The 19,285-nt window shown below is 46.0% G+C and overlaps 1 protein-coding gene across 4 annotated transcripts; it reads left to right on the top strand.

Moving 5' to 3' along the window:
- The first annotated feature begins 327 nt into the window (after window positions 1-327).
- On the top strand, window positions 328-17,306 carry Ehf (ETS homologous factor). Of its 4 annotated transcripts, none has more exons than XM_034636221.2 (8): window positions 328-424; window positions 4,637-4,882; window positions 7,073-7,135; window positions 9,461-9,529; window positions 9,648-9,716; window positions 15,397-15,456; window positions 16,908-17,103; window positions 17,207-17,306. In XM_034636221.2, exons 1-8 carry the CDS (start codon window positions 328-330, stop codon window positions 17,304-17,306), a joined length of 900 nt encoding a protein of 299 aa, XP_034492112.2. The 4 variants fall into 4 exon arrangements, with proteins under 4 accessions (XP_034492112.2, XP_027792483.2, XP_034492113.2 ...); XM_027936682.2 differs by having other exon boundaries at window positions 15,394-15,456; XM_034636222.2 differs by lacking the exon at window positions 9,648-9,716.
- The last annotated feature ends 1,979 nt before the right edge of the window (window positions 17,307-19,285 follow it).

Raw genomic sequence — 19,285 nt, 5'->3', positions numbered from 1 at the left:
AAAAACAAAAAAAAAAAACCTTGGATGCTGTCCAGACTTGCCCTGGGAGCAGGTATTGCTTTTCCTCCTGTTTCATTCCTGATCAGAGATTATTCATTTATGAATGGGTGGCTGTAAAAACTTGCCTCATGCATATGAAAATTGAACCTGGAAATTTTTAATTGCCATGAGTTTTGCTTTTACAGAAAGGGCTGTGGCAGTGGGTGGGAGGACACATTCTTTCCTTCTTTTCTTTTTCTTCCTAAATTAACTCTCTGATCTGCACCTTCCAATGACATTTGTCCAAGAGTCACTGTCTGAATGGGCTCTCTGCTCCCCTTACAGATCATGATTCTGGAAGGAAGTGGTGTAATGAATCTCAACCCCAGCAATAGCCTCCTCCACCAGCAGCCGGCCTGGACAGACAGCTACCCCATGTGCAATGGTAAGGGGCCATGTGGGTTTGGGGGTCACTGCTCAAGGGCATTCTCCTTTTGCTTGAATCCCCCAACCTGATATTTGAAAACTGCAGATTTCCTTCAGCAGAGGCCATGGGGAACAGAAGGAATGGAGAAAACCCTTTTTGTGTGTGATGTATTGGGGATGGAATCCAGGCCCTTCTGCATGCTAAGCTTGCACTCTCCCATCCCCAGCCCTGAGAAAACTCTTAATACTGCAGTTCTCTGTAGGTTCTCAGAGCTCCAGAGAAAAGCGCATTTGAGATATTCCACTGTCTCCTCCCAGAATGCAGGGTTCCAGGTTGGCAGCCTGGCAGTGATGGTGCTAGAAGAACTGCCCAAAGGGAAGACTCCTTGTTGAAGTTCAACAGTGTTTGGTTGGGATAGCAAGATAGGAAGGGGGAAGTGTGTGTGTGTGTAGTGGGAGAAGCATGGAGGTCAGGGATGAGGGGATTATAGCGGTTTGTCTTTTAGTTCACCTTCCAGTCGCCTTGCTGATTAAGGGGAGAGAAATTGCTTAGGAACCAGGTGCCCTCCTTTAGTGATTTAGTCTAGCACACATTGATTGACAGAGGGAGAACCTGATGGTTAGGCTGGTAGAGGGTGTGGTGGTCAAGCCTGTGGCTTACCGTGGAATCTGGACAGAACATACCTGCTGAATGAAAGACCTCACATCCTGCAGTACGGGCGTTCAGTTGAGGCAGGCCATGGGGCAGCCAGAGGTGCTGGACTTATGAGGCTCTGGGGCTTAACCCACCCCATACCTGTTGCTAATCTCCCCACCAGAGGCTCTGCGGCTGGTTTGCCTTGGAACATGGACAGAGCCTGTCCGTAAAGCGTAGTCTGAGAAGCGGGAGTGGGAAGGTAATGGGGAGGGAGTGACAGTCTCTCAGAAGCAGCTGGTCCATGTGGAGCTCCACCTCTTTTAATTTGGAATCCCAGCCAAACATGTTAGAAAGCACCAACAGGTGTCCTTCTGGTTTGATGGCTAGTCCCACCAAACTGCTGCCTTTCCTGGCAGTGATACTTTTTTCTGTTGCAGGGTTTAGATCCCCTGTGGGGACCTGGAAGAAAGGTCCCAAATATGACATCTCCAGGTCCCTGGATCCTTGATTAGGACAGAATGTCCTCCCGTTTGCTTGGGAGAAAACTGGAGCAATGTTTGAACAGGGTGTAGAATTTGGGGATTGCTTTTTATTTCTTAAGCTCCAGAGACTCCAAGGAGGATTGAAAGAGAGAGGAAGAAGGAGACAGCTGAGTGACAGGGAAGATCAGAACTCAATGGATTTTCAGTTTTTCTCCTGAAATTCAGGAATCTGATGAATTCTCTGGTTGTCTATGTATCTTCCCAGACAACTTCAGACAAAATTCTTGGATTCTCTCAAGTTTGAACAGGATGCAATTTTAGCCTTCTTCTTTACACTAGACCCTATTAAGTTTGCAGAAGAGATTATTCCAGGTCTGTCACTGGGTGATTGAAAATTGTTGCTTTTGTTGGCAAATCCAATCCTGTGCTGTGAGAGCCACACAATTATTTTAGGGGGGAAAAAAAGGTCATATGTTTAGAGAGCTACAAAAAATATATATCCTATCCTTAAACAACTGAGTTTGTGAGACACCAAAATAATTGGGGAACAAGGAAACATCTGGTCTAAATTCTCTGTTTTTGTACATTTGGGAAGAGTTCTATATAACCAAATTTTTGGACTAGAATTTTTCCCATCTTCACTCTTACCCCCATGGTTGGCCTCCTGTTTAGGGCCCAAGCTGAGGGTCTAGCTCTGCATTTGTTTGGCTGTGAAACATGAGGAGTGAAGCTCATCTTGGAGGTGGCAGATATTACCAATGTTAGTTACCTTGTGCCCTAAATGATCTTGACCTTCTGCTCTTGTTGCTTCAGAGATCAGAAAACAAAGGGTGAATTCTGAGCAGGATGAGAAAAAGTGGGATTGAGTTGGAACATTCCCCCTTTGGTTTGTCCTCTGGGGGGTGCTGGGGGTAGGCCATGGTTGTTACAGAGATCAAGCCTTTTGGAGCACTGTGTCACCTTGTCATTACACAGACCAGCAGCAGCAGCAGCAGCATGGGGAAGTTTGTTAAGATGCAGAAACTCAGGCCTTACCCCAGATCGACTGAATGAGAATCTGCATTTGAGCAGAGTTCCCCATGATTCGTGATCACATTAAATTTTGAGAAGGGCCAGGTGCAGTGGCCCACACCTGTAATCCCAACAGCTGGGGAGGCTGAGGCAGGAGGATCCTGAGTTCAAAGCCAGTCTCAGCAAAAGTGAGGTGCTAAGCAACTCAGTGAGACTCTGTCTATAAACAAAATACAATAGGACTGGGGATATGGCTCAGTGGCCAAGTGTCCTGAGTTCAGTACCAAAAAAAAAAAAAAAAAAAAAAAAAAGTGAGAAGGATTGATCCACATGGCTTTGAAGGAACAGTTAGAGCAGTTTCTTTACAAATGCCTTTTTCTTTATTAGTTCATGTCTTGAGTTCGTGTCATTGTCAGTTGGATTTCCCCTTCTTCAGATTAGAGAGATATAATAGCATCTGTCCCTGGCTGCTGCCCTTCCTTGCTTTTCTTGAAAGAGATAGCCTCCTCTTTGCCTCCATTTTCAAGAGGACCATACAATCTCTCAGCCCTGTAACATGGCCCCGGAGCTGGCTCTCTGTTCTCCAACCCCCAAAAACTTTGGGTCAACTACGTGATGTTCTCTTAAGTGAGCAGGACAGAGTTACATACCTAGATGTTTAGCACATGACAGGCTCAGCCATATTTATTGACCTGAATGAACTTCACTGCTTCACTGTATCTGGACTAGTCATCTTTACCTATACCTGACATTGCTTCCAATTCCTACATTATTTCTTCTTCTGGCAAAAATCCCACTGAATAAATATATAGTGAACATTTTCTATGGAAAGGGGTCTGAGGCAGTTTTCATGGGAGATATGAATTGGGGAGAGCAGAGTTCATGACCTTGGGAGTACAGTTTACAAAGAGGACTAAGACAGAACTTAGAGAACTATGAAGAAGAGCAGAACGTGACAAATGCCATTTAGCGAAACACCAAGCATGTCTCCTGGAGGCCCAGAGGACAGTGAGCCCCTGATGCAAGTTGCAGGGACACTGATGGCTTTGTGGGTGATCAGAGTTTCAAAGATGGGAATCCAACAGGAATAAGAGTAGAATGCAAAGGGGACTGAAAGAGTGGTACAGAAAAAAAATGAGAGTCAAAGGTCTCTTGAAAAGTAGTGAAGATCCTCAATGCCTGGCTTGCTAGTTTTATACCTAAGTACGGTGGAAACTGGAGGTAATTGAGGGTAACTGAGCAGGGAAGTAACATGACAGCAGCTACTGTAACCAGTGTGAGGCAATAAAGATGTCAGCACATTAGCAGATAAATGATGGGGACCACTTGTGGGAGAAGCAAAGGCATCATAGAGAAAAGAACCTTAACTTCTAGCTTCATTGATGGTTTAAAATGGTCTGGGGTTGGAGGTGTATTTGTACATGCCTGTATGAATGTATGCAAGAGAAAAAAGGTGGGGGGACTATAGTTGGCCCTCTAAATCTGAGGGTTCTGCATTTGCAGATTCAACTAACCTTAGATTAAAAATGTGTCTTTACTGAATATATACAGACTTGTCTTCTCGTTTCCTAGGGAACATGCTATAACAATTATTTATGTAGTATTTATGTTGTATGATGGATTCTAAGTAATCTAGAGATGACTTAAAATATGTGGGAGGAATTGTGTAGGTCGTCTGCAAATATCATAGCATTTTATATGAGGGATTGGAGTATCCATTAGGAGCCCTGGCACCAATTTCCCAGGGATACAGAGAGACAGAAGTGTGTGGATAATAAGCTAATAAGTTGCTGAAACTATAGCAATGTTTAAACTTTTGTAGCATTTTTGGGGGTGGGTGGGGAGTGAGCTCAGAGCATTTGAGGTCTCATATTCTTATCTACATGAAGTCACAGAGGCTAAATGATCGCCCCGCCACAGTTGGGAAGAACCACATTTTGCAAGCCTCCTGTGCAGAACCCATTGCATGTTCCGACGCCCTCGCTGATGCACAAGGGCTTGGGTCATGTTCCCAAGACATCTGCCAGCCAGCATCCCTGTGTCTGAGCCTGTGCCCTGGAGCAACCAGGGGCCACTCACAGGGCCACCTCTTGTTTTTTAGTATCCAGTGGGTTTTTCGGAGGCCAGTGGCATGAAATCCATCCTCAGTACTGGACCAAGTACCAGGTGTGGGAGTGGCTTCAGCACCTGCTGGACACCAACCAGCTGGATGCCAGTTGCATCCCGTTCCAGGAGTTCGACATCAATGGAGAGCACCTCTGCAGCATGAGCTTGCAGGAGTTCACCCGGGCGGCGGGCACCGCGGGGCAGCTGCTCTACAGCAACCTGCAGCATCTCAAGTGGAATGGTGACTACCCCTCTTCCTACCCTGCTGGGAGGCAGCTGGGAAGCGCAGGGGCTCCGCGGCTGGCTGGGCTCTTGTGGAGACAACAAAGCATGGTCTCACCTCCAAACTGTCATTTCCCAAGACAGGAAATTAGACGGGAGGTGAGAGGACAGGAGTGAAGCCTAGGGTACAAATCATGTCTAATCCCTTCTAAACATGATGTAATTTAATTCTCTCCTTATATTAATTTTCAGGGAGACAAGGGTTGGCTGGGTGCTCATGGAATACTTACTACCCCTAGACAAACTTTTCTTTTACCTTTTTTAAACAGAGGTCAGCAGTTTAGTTACCAACTATTTGCTTGTTAAAGATGATCACGATTACTTAACAAACCAAGAAATAAAAACCCTTTTACTTGAGTTCTTAAAATAGGGGCCTAGAATAGTAAGAAGATATATGAAATGAGATCTGCATGTTTGGGAGGAGAGAAGTTTCACTGTATTTCAGCAGATTCTTAAAAATTCTGTAACATAAAAGAAAAAAAAGAATGAAAAAAAGTTAGAATGAATTATTTCTGCAATGATGCTGCCCTACAGCCTCAAGTGTCTCTCCCAATGTCATCTTGCACACCGAGAGGCCACCACTCCAAAAGCTACCCACTGGTGGTGGCTTGTCCACACACGCATATTCTACACTGACTTGTAAGACCCAGCAGGACAGACAACTCCTCTTGCAGAATGCTTTGACACTGGCATGAAGTTCTTCTAATAGTGGCTGTAAAAAACCAGCCCCTCTGAGAACTGGGACATGTTGCATTGATTACTAAAAGCTAGTGATCTGGCCCGTCCACACGGGAAAGAGTACTTATGTCTTAGGAGAACCTGTATTTGCAAGTTATTAGGGCTCAGGAAATGTGAGTTCCAGAACTTGAGGCAGAGGCAGACCCTGACAGCTGCCATCCACACTGAGCGCAGCCCGAGTCCAGCTGTGCGGCTGGCAGCTGGGGCAGCCGGCAGCTGGGGCGGCCATTGCAGATGACCTCATCCCGGGCCCCGGCACTCCCTTCTTCTCACCCACCTCATGGCGCTGGTTGCTCATGTTTCTTTTACTAGAATCAAACCAAACAAGGCTCTATAAATAACCCCCAGGAGTCTTCAGAAAGAGCAGGCTTATAATTGAAGAATTAAAAATATTTACCTCCCCACCTCCAATTAAGTCCACTCCTTTAAAGCTTTGCTCTGATTGAAGCCTGAGGCAGGGAGACCTGGGAGGTGTTGTGGCCACCTTTGACCTTCCGTCTTTGACCTTCTGTGACTTGCTTGGTCTCCCACAGGCTGCTGTCACTTCTGAGAGCCTAATGGACAGATGTCTCCCCCTTGTTTCGTTGTTTGCTTTTTTGCAGATGTTTTACTTACTTACATTTATTGAGTATTTATTTATATTAGGCACTCATCGAGTGACCTTAGGACAAACTAAATATTGTAGCCATATTTTAGATGGGAAATCTGAAGGTCAGAGAAGTTAGAGGCTTGACCTGTACTCCTGAGATAGTCATAATCTATCTGGAGAGGAGAAAAATTCTAGATTCACCTGCATGTATGTGTGCTTTTATATACCGTGTAGCATGAGAGGGGTTTCAAACAAACACAGGACTAGGTGGTGGGCCCCACTTGTCCACATGCTGAAGGCATAAACAAGGGAAAATTCACTGCATTTTATCCAGATGAATTGAAGAATCAAGCTGGTTAAATCAAAATGACTTGATCTATATTCTCCTTTCCATTTCATGTCATATCTTAGTATGGGAAAATATCTTAGAGGTCATCGATGGACTCTATCTAGTAAAATTCCCTAAATTCATGATGAGAAACCTGAGACCCAAAGAAGTGAATGCCTTCCACCTGGGAATGGAAAAACTGGTCTTCTGACTTCTGAAATTCTAGGTCCACCATACTAGATGTCTTCTCTCTACAATGCCAAATAATTCAATTAGATAATGGGTGACCTAGGCTGATGATTTATGGGGCTAGGGACAGACTCCAGACTGGAGTGTGTAGAGGCCGAGAGGGAAGCCCCCTACCATGAGCAAACCTAGGTGGTCAGGCAGGAAAACGGCAGAAGCTCTTCAGAGAAGCCAGCCTGTCCTTATTTAAGCATCAAGTTTTGGCTTCATCTGGGTCCCCTCTGACTTTAGCATTCTGTCCTTCACAGGCCAGTGCAGCAGTGACCTGTTCCAGTCCACACACAATGTCATTGTCAAGACTGAACAGACCGGTGAGTGGCAGGAGATTCCGGGAGCCAAGTTGGCTAGACAAAGCCCTGGGAAGAAAAATGGGGAGGGAACACCGGAGAGAGCGTGGGAGGAGGTGTAGGCAGGAGACCCAGAGAAGCCACTTTCCTGCCTGTCTCCAGTGGACCACCCTTCCAGGAGCCTCATATCCGTGCCCTGGGACCAGCGATCACCCACGCTTTCTGGGCCTCCTTTCTGCCCAGACTTCTCTGCTTCCTTCTGCAGGTCAGCCTGGTAGCTGGGAGAGGGCAGATTCTAAGATGGGCTTCCTCCCCAGAAAAAGAGTAAGGGGATTAGACTTGGAAAATTCAGAAAAGCAAGGCGAGGAAAGAGGAAGGGTCAATGTCTCCTCTTCTCCCCCTCCTCCCTAAATGGGAGTCTGTTCACCAGGAAGGGTTGGAGGGATTGCTGAGTTGGCATTGTGGTTAGTGTAGTTTCTGTCCCTAGGGAGCTTCCCTGGGGACGGCCAAAGGCACTGTGGAGCCCAGCTCCTGCCTTAACGACATTTTCACAGGAGAGATGCCCTGGGCTCTGAGCAGAGTCTACAGTCCTCTAATATCCATGTTCATTTTGGTCCCCTTTCCTCTGTCCTAAATCTCTCTCCCAGAGCTTTCCCCACAGTCTGCCACCATGATAAAACAGTGCAGGTGCCACTGCTCCCAGGTCACTCCCTATGTCCACATCAGGGAGATTGCGAGCCACGTGGGCTGACCAAGTTTGACACAGGCCTCCCTGAGGGTTGCGTGCTAGTCACCAAGGACAGAATTTGACCTGGGGGTGATTTGTGAGTCACTTGGCACCAAAATTAGCCCATGCAGTTATTTACTCTTTTATAAGGGGACTGGTCTACCATTATTAAAGAAAAAAAACAATAGCTGCTAAGCATGTTAATTAGGCCTCCTTAGCCCTGCCCTCTCTCTACAGACTAGGGGAGGGGTTCCCGAATGGCCTGTGCTTTATAGGTCTGCCCTAGCCCCAGAGATGACGCAGGGTGTGGCTAAGAAGATCCCTTGCAAATGCACTCGACCCTACTGATGACCCCTCTAGAGGAGACAGGGTATATTGGAGACGTCCCAAGAACTTGGCCACCCCTCCCTGGCCACCCAGCCATTCTTGTGCTGCCAGTTCAGAAAAGCTGAGCTGAAGGGTGGAGAAGGTCCACCCTGGGAGGAGGGGATGAGAGGCTCCTGGAGGGGCCAACACCCCCAAACCTCTTTGGTTCAGTTTGTTTTCAGAGACAACAACAGGTGTATGAGGTGACCCAACAAGGAGAGAGGGTGTAACCCCAAGAGATTGGGCTTGGGGTGCCCAAACACGTAGCTATTAGTTCAAACACCAGCTAAATCCCTATGTCGTAAACAGGAGGACTTAGCCAGTGAGTCAGGTTTTATACCATTTATGCTATAAAAACAAAATGAAACTCTGCCAGTGGCTTACCACCCCAGCCCTACAACTCAGAACCTGGCCAGGAGGGGAGTGGAGGGCAGCCTGCAAATGCAGGGAAAGGAAATCAGGAAACTTGGGTGGGTGGGGAGAATAAGGGGAAGAATCTTGACCAACTTCGAAAGGGAATGCTTGTGTTGAAGACCAGCCTGGTTATGGGGGCTGGGTGGGAGCTGGGCTTCATCTGGGGCAAGGAGAGGAGAGTTTCCTTCGAATAGGAACTCTGGAGAATATTCGGAGAGAGATGCTCTTCCCTGGCGTGCAGGAGAAGGACAGGTTGCTGGGCAGCCCTTCTTCTTTTTTTTTTTAAACATCATGTCACCACTTAAGCTAACTGGAGAGACCTAAAGGAAGTCGGTTGACACCTAATGTGAAGGGGATTCTCTCTGGATTTTAGTCATGAAGAGACCCTGATAAGGCTGATCAGACCTTTACTGAAAGACACATTCACCCAGGAAGATATCCACAGGAAAAAATGAGCTCACTGCTCACTTATTATACATTTATTTGTCCCGAACCAGGCTTTCCCTCCTCCCCAGGGTAAAAATATTCTGGGGATTATATAGTAGAGTGTAAGACTAAGCCAGGGGAGGCTGGAAATAGTCTAAGGAAATCAGAGCGTTGGTCAAGGACAGGTGTGGATCACATGGAGGGCACCCTAGCAAGGCTGTTCACATATGGCTCCCGATGAACTGTGGGATGGCATCATTTAAAAAGCGATGTGTAGCTGAAGCACACTGTTGCCTTTTTCTTGGGGGGATACCCTTCTTCCCATGCCTCTCTGAAGGACAGTGACTTGGAAGGGGCAGGTTCTTCACCCTGGGAATAAGGGTTGTTGATCTTCCCCCATTTTCTATTCTTTCTAGACCCTTCCATCATGAACACTTGGAAAGAAGAAAACTATTTATACGACACCAACTATGGTAGCACAGTAGGTAACTAACTCCCCAACACGGAAGGCCCTTTGACATTCTTAGTTTGATGGTCCAGTGGCCACACTGTGGTGTTGTAAGAAGGGGGGTATTAATGCCCTTTATTTTTTCATTGCTGCAGACTTGTTGGACAGCAAAACTTTCTGCAGGGCCCAGATCTCCATGACAACCACTGGTCACCTTCCTGTTGGTAAGTTCTCCTGACATCGGAGGCTGGACATGCAAGTGCTAACAGAGAATTAGTGAGAATGACCAACATCCTCCATTTCCACTTTGCTGGAGTCTTGCTCGTGAAAAGGCTGAGAAAGGAATTGAGTGGGCTTTTATAAAGGCAGATCTGCTTTTGAGGCAATTTGCATGCATTGAAGAGGACCAGTAGGGATTCCTATAGGAAAAATGTTTGTCTTCCGTGACACCAGTCACTCATATGACAACAAAAGTTGTTCATGCTTTTCTCCATTTTTAACATAAATCTGCTCTTGGGATATATCTGATAAAATTATTTATATTTATGAGAGAGAAAGCTATGATTAATTCTCAACTACATTTGAACATTCTTTTCAAACTGCAGCTGGCTTTAGGGGAAGAATATCTAACCATGGTATCCAGAGTCCTTTGAATTTGTGGTGGTGGTCTCTGTGTGGAGGAAATTTCCAGAATCCCAATGATCATCCGTTTTTCTCAGTTTTTTAGTTTCACCCTGCAGTTCTCTGTGATATGTCAGAGCCCTGTCAATTATGTTCACATTGGTTGTATTTGGTTAAGATTGGATGCAATGGGGTTTATCTATGTCTCCTAGACAAGGTATACCAAGTGAGAGGGTTGGCATGTGGGGATTCTGGAAGAAGGGCTTTCAGATGACAACCCCCCCACATATAGGTACATTAGCATGTACAGAGTATGAATCAGTTGAACAAAAGATATTTTGCTGTCTCTTGACCTGGGGACAAGCTTCTGCATATCTTTGGGTCTATAAAATATAGAGTTTGGACATCAGTTGCAAGATAAGTGCCCTCCTGCAAGAATTGAATTTGGGTTAACTTCATGACTGGGATTTAGTTGCTTTGTGAAAGAAAGCATGAAATTAAACAACAAACCTTACTCTTTTTTTCCCCCTTCTTTTGTTGAGTGTGTATTTTTGAGAACTGAAATAACGAAAGCTTTTGGTCTGAGGTTTTATTCGGGTCAAACCCCTTGAGTGAGACAGGGCCGGGAGCCAGTATAAATGCTTCTGGAACTGAGGTTGAGAATTGAAGCCAATTCATTTCTCTACTTCCTCTCCCTCCAACAGCCCTTAGCATTATGTGTCACTCGAAGTTATTTGTTGAAATTAGGAAGTCAGAGCAAACACGGGAAGGCGGGCAGCGCATGTGCCACTCTGGAGGAGCAGCCCGTGGGGGTGCAGTCTCTGTGGCAATCGCTGCCACCCAGTCAAGACTAAGGGCTTCAGGCTGAGGACACCACCCCAGTCACCCTTGGGTTTCCTCTCAAACTTCCCGAGGTGGCACCTTCCACGTCCTTCCGGTTGGGTCTTTGACTTATGGCAAGAGATTCCAACTAAGAATAAAGTTGAACCAACCACTTCCCACGCCTCAGGGGTTGTCAGGTCGCAGGGCTTCTGGGAAACCTGAGAGCCACAATCTCAGCTCTGCTGCCTCGCAGCCCCGTCCTCCTTCCCCTTTTGTGACTCTGCTCTCTGCTTCTAGAACCTCAGAGCCAACAGGGGCTGGGGGCCAGTTTGTGTTTGCACTTTTGCCGTCATAGGAAATGTGCCACCTCTTGAGCCACCTGTTATATTTTTGGATACTTCTTCTTAAAACGGGTTTTATGAATCTGCTCTCCCTCACCTCCCTGATCCCTGTCCCCAGCCCTGCCCCCCACCTATTCTGCTGTTATAATAGGCTAGACAGTGAGATGAACAGACAAAAACCTCTCTCCGAATTGCTACCTAAAGAATCCATTCAGTGTCTGCAGCTGGCACTCTTAGGAAGAATAGCCCTCCAAGTAGGTTATTAAGCCCAATTTTGCACAGATCAGTTCTTTCAGAAGAGTTTGGTCTCTGCTGGATGGATCCAGAACCGCCCCCCCCCCCCCACCAACCCTAAGACCTCTGCCATGGGCAGAGTCTGTATCTTTCCAGCTGCCATGCAATCCAGTGCAGCTACAGATCTCTCTGCGTCTGAATGCAAGTCACTAGCTGAGCCAAGGCGAGGCTCCCTGTAAACTGATGGCCTCTGTGATAAAGGCAGGTGGGGAAGCAAGCAGGCTTTGTTTTGATTTCTGTGTCATCTGCCATTTCATAAAATGGCCGCCACCAGTGTTCTGATCCGCCCGATAATCCTGCAGCCAGCCATGCCAACCCGGGCTTGATGTGTTTATCTACTGACTTGTCGAGCCTGGAGCTAGGGTGGCATGGTCTATTAGAACGCTGAAATTTGTATATCCCGTAAAGAAATGGCTCACCGCTGAATCATATGCAAATGCCCCTAATCTCTGCCTCTTGCGAAGCAGCGAAGCTCAAGTCATGTTCTCACACTGGCATCATAAACGGGTGGCTGGTGGCTGCCCCTGCCTGGACCCGACGGACCTTGCCCCGGAGTGCCTGGGAGGGGAGCCGAGAGAAAGCCAGGCTGGACAGCCTCCCCAGAGCAAGCCATTATTTTATTACCGTGAATCACTTAACCACATGGCTAACTTCAAAGGCCTTGACTTTTATTTTGCGCCACTGGGGAGGACCCAGGGGGAGAGGCTGGTGGTATGGAGGAGGTACATCAAACGATCGGGGTGCTGAGGTGGCTCAGAGATCTCCCCCATGGCCCCTGCATATTGGAACAGCAAGAGGGGACTGGAAGAAATTCGATTTTTCTTTTGCCTTGGGCTGCTTATTCCTCCCTGTGAGTCCAGAATGACCTCGAAGGCTTCGTGTCAGTCATCCCTGTGAGGAAGGGAACAATTTTATTAGTTTTTGTTTGTTTCTTTTTTAATCTTTCCTAAGCTGGATGGAGGCCTAGCCTGGGTACATGGCTGACATCTCCAACAGAAAAATTTCCTCGTGGTTTATCTCACCTGGGGCTTTTTAATCTAGAGTCCACAAACTCTGAAGAGGGCCACAGACCTCTGAAATGATTGACCAAATTCCATAACTGTACACGTATGTGCATATTTTTTTTTTATTTTTTTTTTCCTGAGGAGAGTGTCCAGGGTTTTCTTCCTATTCACAAAGGTAACTCAGGCCTGAGTAATTGATTGGGCGTCAGGTCGTAACTCACAGTGATTGAGGAGAGTACAAGGAGAGACACTTGGGTTTTTCTGGGTTCAACCCTGGCTCTGAAATAATAGCCTTGCATCCCTCCTGGATGCCATTTGAAAGAGAGCTCTGCTTGTGGCCTGTTGGGTAAATGCCACTCTTTGTCTACAGGACAACGTGGCCCTGTCAGAGTGATATATCACTTGGAAACCGGGGTGGGTGCCAGACCTGTTGAATGTTGTCACATCCTGATGGGATGTTGCAACCTGGCCCTGCAGCCTGCAGGGAGGGAGAGTGAAGTCTCCTGTGTTTCCCGAGAATTGATCTTTCTCGATTTCAGAGAAACCCAAGTCAGGTGCAGACCCTCCTGGGGACAACACCTGGAGAGAGGTTCTCAACCACAGTGAGAAGGTTTTCTTCTTCTCCGCTTTTATTCGATCCCTGTTCTCTGTCCTGCCCTGGATTTTGGAGAACCTGCTAGGAACACTGGGTCCTCACAACCCGGGTGATCAGATAGATGGATGGGCCTGTGTGCCCTGGGAAATATGGAATCCCTAGATTGGAATTATATTCTCAACTAATAGAGGCGTTATAAAAGTGAATCTGACTCTTGGCAGGATAGACTTTGAGAAATCTGTTGTGTGCCAAAATAGGTTGTCATCTGTGGAAATGGCTCAGAACAGAGCTTATGAGTAAAACCTCTGGATTCAATCTGTTGTGTTCACAGCCTGACTCCGCTTTCAGGCTGTGTGACTACACACACGTCATTTGAACTCTCTGTTTCTCAGAGCCTCCATAGCTGTAAATTCTGGACTAGGATAGTGCCTCACAGGGTACTCATAATAGTATTCAGAGTTACTGTAAGAATCACCTAAAGTGATTCATATAACTTAGTACAGTGACAGTGACAGGTACAAAGAAAGTACCCCCAAAACAGTATCCATTGTCTTTTTAACCATTCTAATTAGGAGCTAGTCTGGGTCCATGAACTCTTTTTGAATACTGGACCACTTTTTTTGTACCAGGGATTGTACCCACGAACGCTTAACCACTGAGCCACATCTCCATCCCTTTTCGTTTTCAATTTAGAGACAGGGTCTCACTGAGTTGCTTAGGGCTTCGATAAATTGCTGAGTCTGGGTAATCCTCCTGCCTCAGCCTCCCGAGCTGCTGGGATTACAGGCGTGCACCATGGCACCCAGCAAACACTAGACTACCCTTGACCAAAAAAAAAAAAAAAAAAAGAATGCTATGGACTCCTTTCCTTTATGTGCAGTTTTAGTCCAGAATGACCTCGAAGGCTTCATGTGGGTCAGTGAACCCTAGGTTAGGAAGCCCAGATGAACTATGCACTGAAGAGACTTTTCTGGCCGAGGAGTGACTTGTGTTTAGGTCCCTTTGTTTGTCTGTCTGTCTTTGTCTGTCAGTCTGTCTCTGTCTTTTTCATACACAGGCACACAGCTTGAGCGTTTGTTTTTCACTTTCTTTTTAATTGACATAATGGTTGAACATACTTCTGGGGTACCGTACGCTAATTTGATGCCTGTGCACAAGGTACAATATCAAATCGGGGTAAGCAGCATTTCCTTCTCCTTAAACTTTTCTCGTTGCTTGGTGTTTGGAAACATCACACCTTTCTCTTCGAGTTCTTTACAAAGTATGTCGTCAATTGCTGTGGACTGTAGTCAGCCCCCTGTGCTTGGTGGGGAGAGGCACAGGAACTGTACCCTCCTCCCTGACTACATCTTGCTCCCTGTCTGTCCTGGTCCTTGTCCTTCCCACTTCCTAGACCCTGGTGGTCAATATTCTACCCTCTGCCTCCCACGTTCTACATATGACAGAGAACGTGCAATATTGGCTGTTTTATTTATTTTTCTAAGAATTTTTGCTTCATAGATCCGCCTCTGCCTCCTCCTCTTTGGTGACAATTGAAGAGTTGCCATAATGAGTCACTGGTTAAACTAACCTGTGTTTCCCTAGTCCACGGTGGCCCGCTGTACTGAGTTCAGGCCACTCAATGGCCCCTTTGTCAGGGTGATTAAAATGTAACTTTGCACGCCAAAAAAAAAAAATGGCACTCCTCTAGCTTAAAAGCCATTTTTCTTTGTTAGGAATGTTTACATTTTTGTATGACGTGAAAAAAAAAAATCTTTCTAGTGACCTAAATCTATTTTCTCTCAGAGCAAAGTTCTTAAAAAGTCCTAAAAAGTCACTAATGACTGGGAACTCGGCTCCTGCAGCTCTCCTCCTTGCTCTCGGCTACACTGTCTTCCTTCTTCGTGCACATCAGCCTCAGGACTTTTGCACTTACTGTACTCGTCCATGGAAGGCTCCTCCACAAGCTCTGGGCACCTCCCTCGGGTTTCTTTACCAGAAAGGTTTTCTGTGTCCTCCTTGATATGAAAGTACAAATGATTCCCACCTCCATGCTTCTAGCCCAATTTTTTACCCTGCATCATTTTTCTCTATAGTGTTTATCATCTGTTTCACTAGCTACCATATAATCAAACAGTGCAAGTCTTGCAGGAGGTGCTCAGTACTGGTTCAATGAGTACAGGCATGAATGAAAAGGATAACTGGAGACACAGGTAAACTAAAAATCTCTCGTTTTTCTCCCGAGCAGACTTGCCTGACATGAAGAAGGAGCCAGAGCACCCTACAAAGTCCCACACCAAGAAGCACAGTGAGTGCTGGCCTGTCTCTTAGCCCTTCCCTTCTCGTTGCACTAACCAGAAGCCACTAGGTCTTAGCAAACATTGCCTCCGCCCGCTGTCTCCGGGTCTTCACCTCCAGCTGGGCTGAGAGAGAAAACGGAGACACCACTTACTGGCTAAGAACTCTCAGTGCAGTGCTCCTCAAAGTGGGGCCTGCGGCCATTTCCAGTTTATTCTAAAACTGTATTCATGGAATAAGAACTTCTTGCAGGCAAGGGGTTAGCCATGTCCCTCCCTCCCTGGAAAAGATGAGGAGAGATGGCTGAGAGGTAGCCTCCTTCTCTGGCTGGATGCTGACACCCGCCCTCGTGGAGTTATTGTTCGAAGAGAAGAGGCTGATTATTCAGGAGACTTAACACTGCTCTTTGGAATTGGATTTCCCCCAATCACAAAACCTTATGAACACAGTGAGCTATCAGAGACACAGAACTGAGGGGGGCTTAGGGAGAAAAGAACACCATAGAATCTTTTTTTACAAGGAATCGCTGTCTCTTTACCATTTGCTATTCCAGGCCATGCCATAAGAATGGTCTTACGTGGTCCCTCCAATGGCACACTGGAGGGAGGTGTCACAAATCCAGTGGGAGGAAAACTGAATTTGGTTGCTCATCTCCTTTCAGTAGCTGCTTCATTTTCAAGAGCCCTCCCCCCACTCCTGTATATATAATGTTATATTTAATTTTGTATTTTGTGAAAAATACCTAACATATTCCCCCACCCCAGTATATTCTAAGAGTTAAAATTCTGGAGCCTTCTCTGCTTTGCATTTGGCTGCAGCACAGTTCCTGGGGTGGAGCCATTTAATTGGAAGAGGTACTGGATAAGAGGTTGAAGTCACTCTCTGGGGAAGAAGTGACTAGTTGAAGTGAAGGCCAAGCCATCTGTGCAAAACTGGAAGAAACTCCCCCAGCCAAGGAGACCTAACACCTATTTCTTAGCCTTGGCTTTGCCCATAGTTGACTGTGTGACCTTGGTCAACTCACTTAAATTTTCTGTGCCTCAGTTTCCCAATTTGTAACTAAAAATGTGCTCATTGTTCATTTTTTTTGCAGGGGGAGGGTATCAAGGATTGAACTCCTGGGCACTCGACCACTGAGCCACATCCCCAGCCCTTTTTTTATATTTTATTAGAGACACTGAGTTGCTAAGGGCCTCGCTAAGTTGCTGAGGCTGGCTTTGAATTTACAGTCCTCCTGCCTCAGCCTCCCAAGTCACTGGGATTACAGGCATGCGCCCCCTGTTCCCAGCTCATTGTTCATTTTTTATGTCCAGTATTTGGTGGTGGGGTGACCCTTCCTCCCCAGGAGCATTGAGTCTCTCCTGCTTAAAAAAGGAAGTGGGACTCAGTGCTCCTTCTGCTATCCTTGTGCTGTGATGTCCCTGAGGCCATTCTTCAGCCCCCATCTCCTCTCCTCCCCAGACCCCAGAGGAACTCACTTATGGGAATTCATTCGCGACATCCTCCTGAATCCAGACAAGAACCCGGGGTTGATTAAGTGGGAAGACCGGTCTGAGGGCATCTTCAGGTTCTTGAAATCAGAGGCCGTGGCTCAGCTCTGGGGCAAAAAGAAGAACAACAGCAGCATGACCTACGAGAAGCTCAGCCGGGCCATGAGGTGAGGAGTTGTCTGTCTCCCAAATTGATGGGGCCACAGGACCCATCCCCTCCCCGACAGCCTTAGTCTGAATGGCTGCCTCATGGGGTGTCCTTGGTTACAGATACTACTACAAGAGAGAAATTCTGGAACGGGTGGACGGACGAAGGCTGGTATATAAATTTGGGAAGAATGCTCGTGGTTGGAGAGAAAATGAAAACTGAGCATCGGCCCCCAAGCACAATCCAAAACACACACGGAATGACTCATAGCCAGCCAAGGACTCCTGGACGTAAATATTTCAAAGACTATTTTTCTCTGATATTTATGTACCACGAGTGGAAAAAAATATATATATATATCTACTTCGAACGGGAAGAAGGAACACTACGGTTGATAAAAGATTATTTTGTTACTTTGAAGTATGTCCTATATGGGGAACCAATGTACACAGTTTTCTGTGAAATACGACGCTGTATGTGGTTGTGATTTCTTTTTGCCTCTATTGTGAAGTTCTTTCCTGCCACGAGAATAACAAGGGGTGTAGCCTTGCGCTTCTTGCTGAGAGAAAGAAAAATCAAAGGGCATTAAATGTTTTCAGGTGTGTGCAAAATGATTTAGGTAAAAGGTGAGGAGTCTTCCACACATCAGCATCCACAGGACCTTGCCAAGAGAGGTGGATATGGCTGTCAGGATGAAGTCCAGGGTCTCAGAAGGACAGGATAAACCAGAAGGATGCCAGGAAGTTTAACCTGTTAGGGCCCAGTGAGCAGAGATTGGAGACCCCCAAAATCCAGGGTGGGCTGCAATCACTTAGGATCACCTGACTTGGAATGTCTCTGGGCAAGAAGAATAATGGTGAAGGGTTTTATACTCATTCAGGAATGATTTACCTATTCCCCCTTTCCCTCAGATGGTTGGTGAAGAAATGTCAATTGCTACATCTGTTCACTTCTAGTTACTTAAGAGAGAGAGGCAAGTCTTGGTTATTTTTATTCTAGATGATTAAAAATAGAAAAATGGGAAAAAGGAGGTGTTGGTAGGAAAATGACTAAGGCGTTTGCTCTTGGGTCTCTGTAGTTTTCAATTGGCACAGTTAACATTTCAGGCGGGATCATGCTTTGTGAGAAGGGCTCTCCTGTGCGTTGCAAGATGTATAGAAGAATTCCTTACCTCTACCCCATAGATACCAATAGCAGTCCTCAGCTATGACAACTCAAAATGTCCCCAGACATCACCAGATGTCCCCCAGAGGAACACATTGACCCCCTCATTGAGAACCACTGATTTAGCCAGCCAAGATGAAGACGGTGATTTATTCTCAGAACAAAAAGATTTGTTAAGTTCTTTTAGTTCCTAAAATGAAAGCAAGTCTCTAAAATTAACTTATCTTTATGTTTTAAACTGTTAGGGATAAGGAATTGAAATATTGAGAGGAATTTCTTTTCAGAACTCCAGATGAGAGCCAAAGTCAGATGAATAAAATGTCATAATGCAGGAAAAGCTATAATACTACACCCGTGCACTGGAATTTTAAAGCAGAGTAAAAAATTATAATGCAAAAGGAAATGTGTGTGTGTGTGTGTGTGTGTGTGTGTGTGTGTGTGTGAAAAAGAGAAAGAGAGAGAGAGATCTTTAGGGAAAGCCCTCTTTGTAGGCATCTTTCTTATAATCTTTCTTATTTTGGATCATCTCTTTCCTGTCTCCTCTGAACTCATCCCAAAGTGAAAGGATTATTGCATAGATTTGCATTCACAGAAATGTTATAAAAGAAAAAGAGAGGAAGCATGGAAGAGATAAACATAAAGTGCAGCTCAGGAGCAAGGAGTTGGAAACGACTTCCATCAAGGGATTATTCTGGAATACTTGAAGATAGATTTTGGATCATGCAAGCTGGGAGAGATATGAGTCTGTAGGTACCTTGAAAATGGATCAGAACCAGATTCTTTTTGCAATTTTTCTTTTTGACCCCCTCATGCCCTTGACTTTCTCCTTTGCTCTGCCTCTATCATGAGCAATGGGACAGGAATGAAGATATGCATCTATAGGAGTGACCTTTAGCAACAAATAGAGCCCCTGTCATTGTGTCCTTCCTGACCAGGGAGCTGAGCAGTTCATACCGAAGGGTTGCTAAGTGCTTATAATGTATTCAAAGATCTAGATGTAAGAAGAATTAATATCCTAATTATAATGAGGACCATTA

This window comes from Marmota flaviventris, chromosome 9, assembly GCF_047511675.1.
Source record: "Marmota flaviventris isolate mMarFla1 chromosome 9, mMarFla1.hap1, whole genome shotgun sequence".
Lineage (NCBI taxonomy): Eukaryota > Metazoa > Chordata > Mammalia > Rodentia > Sciuridae > Marmota > Marmota flaviventris.
This window is presented reverse-complemented; position numbering and strand designations above follow the sequence as displayed.

Bases quoted from the DNA above. Each gene is read 5' to 3' on its own strand.
- Ehf (XM_027936682.2), top strand. From the start codon at position 328: ATGATTCTGGAAGGAAGTGGTGTAATGAATCTCAACCCCAGCAATAGC. The intron at 15,457-16,907 runs GTGAGTGCTGGC...TCTCCTCCCCAG, and splicing joins GTCCCACACCAAGAAGCACA to ACCCCAGAGGAACTCACTTA. The intron at 17,104-17,206 runs GTGAGGAGTTGT...CCTTGGTTACAG, and splicing joins AAGCTCAGCCGGGCCATGAG to ATACTACTACAAGAGAGAAA.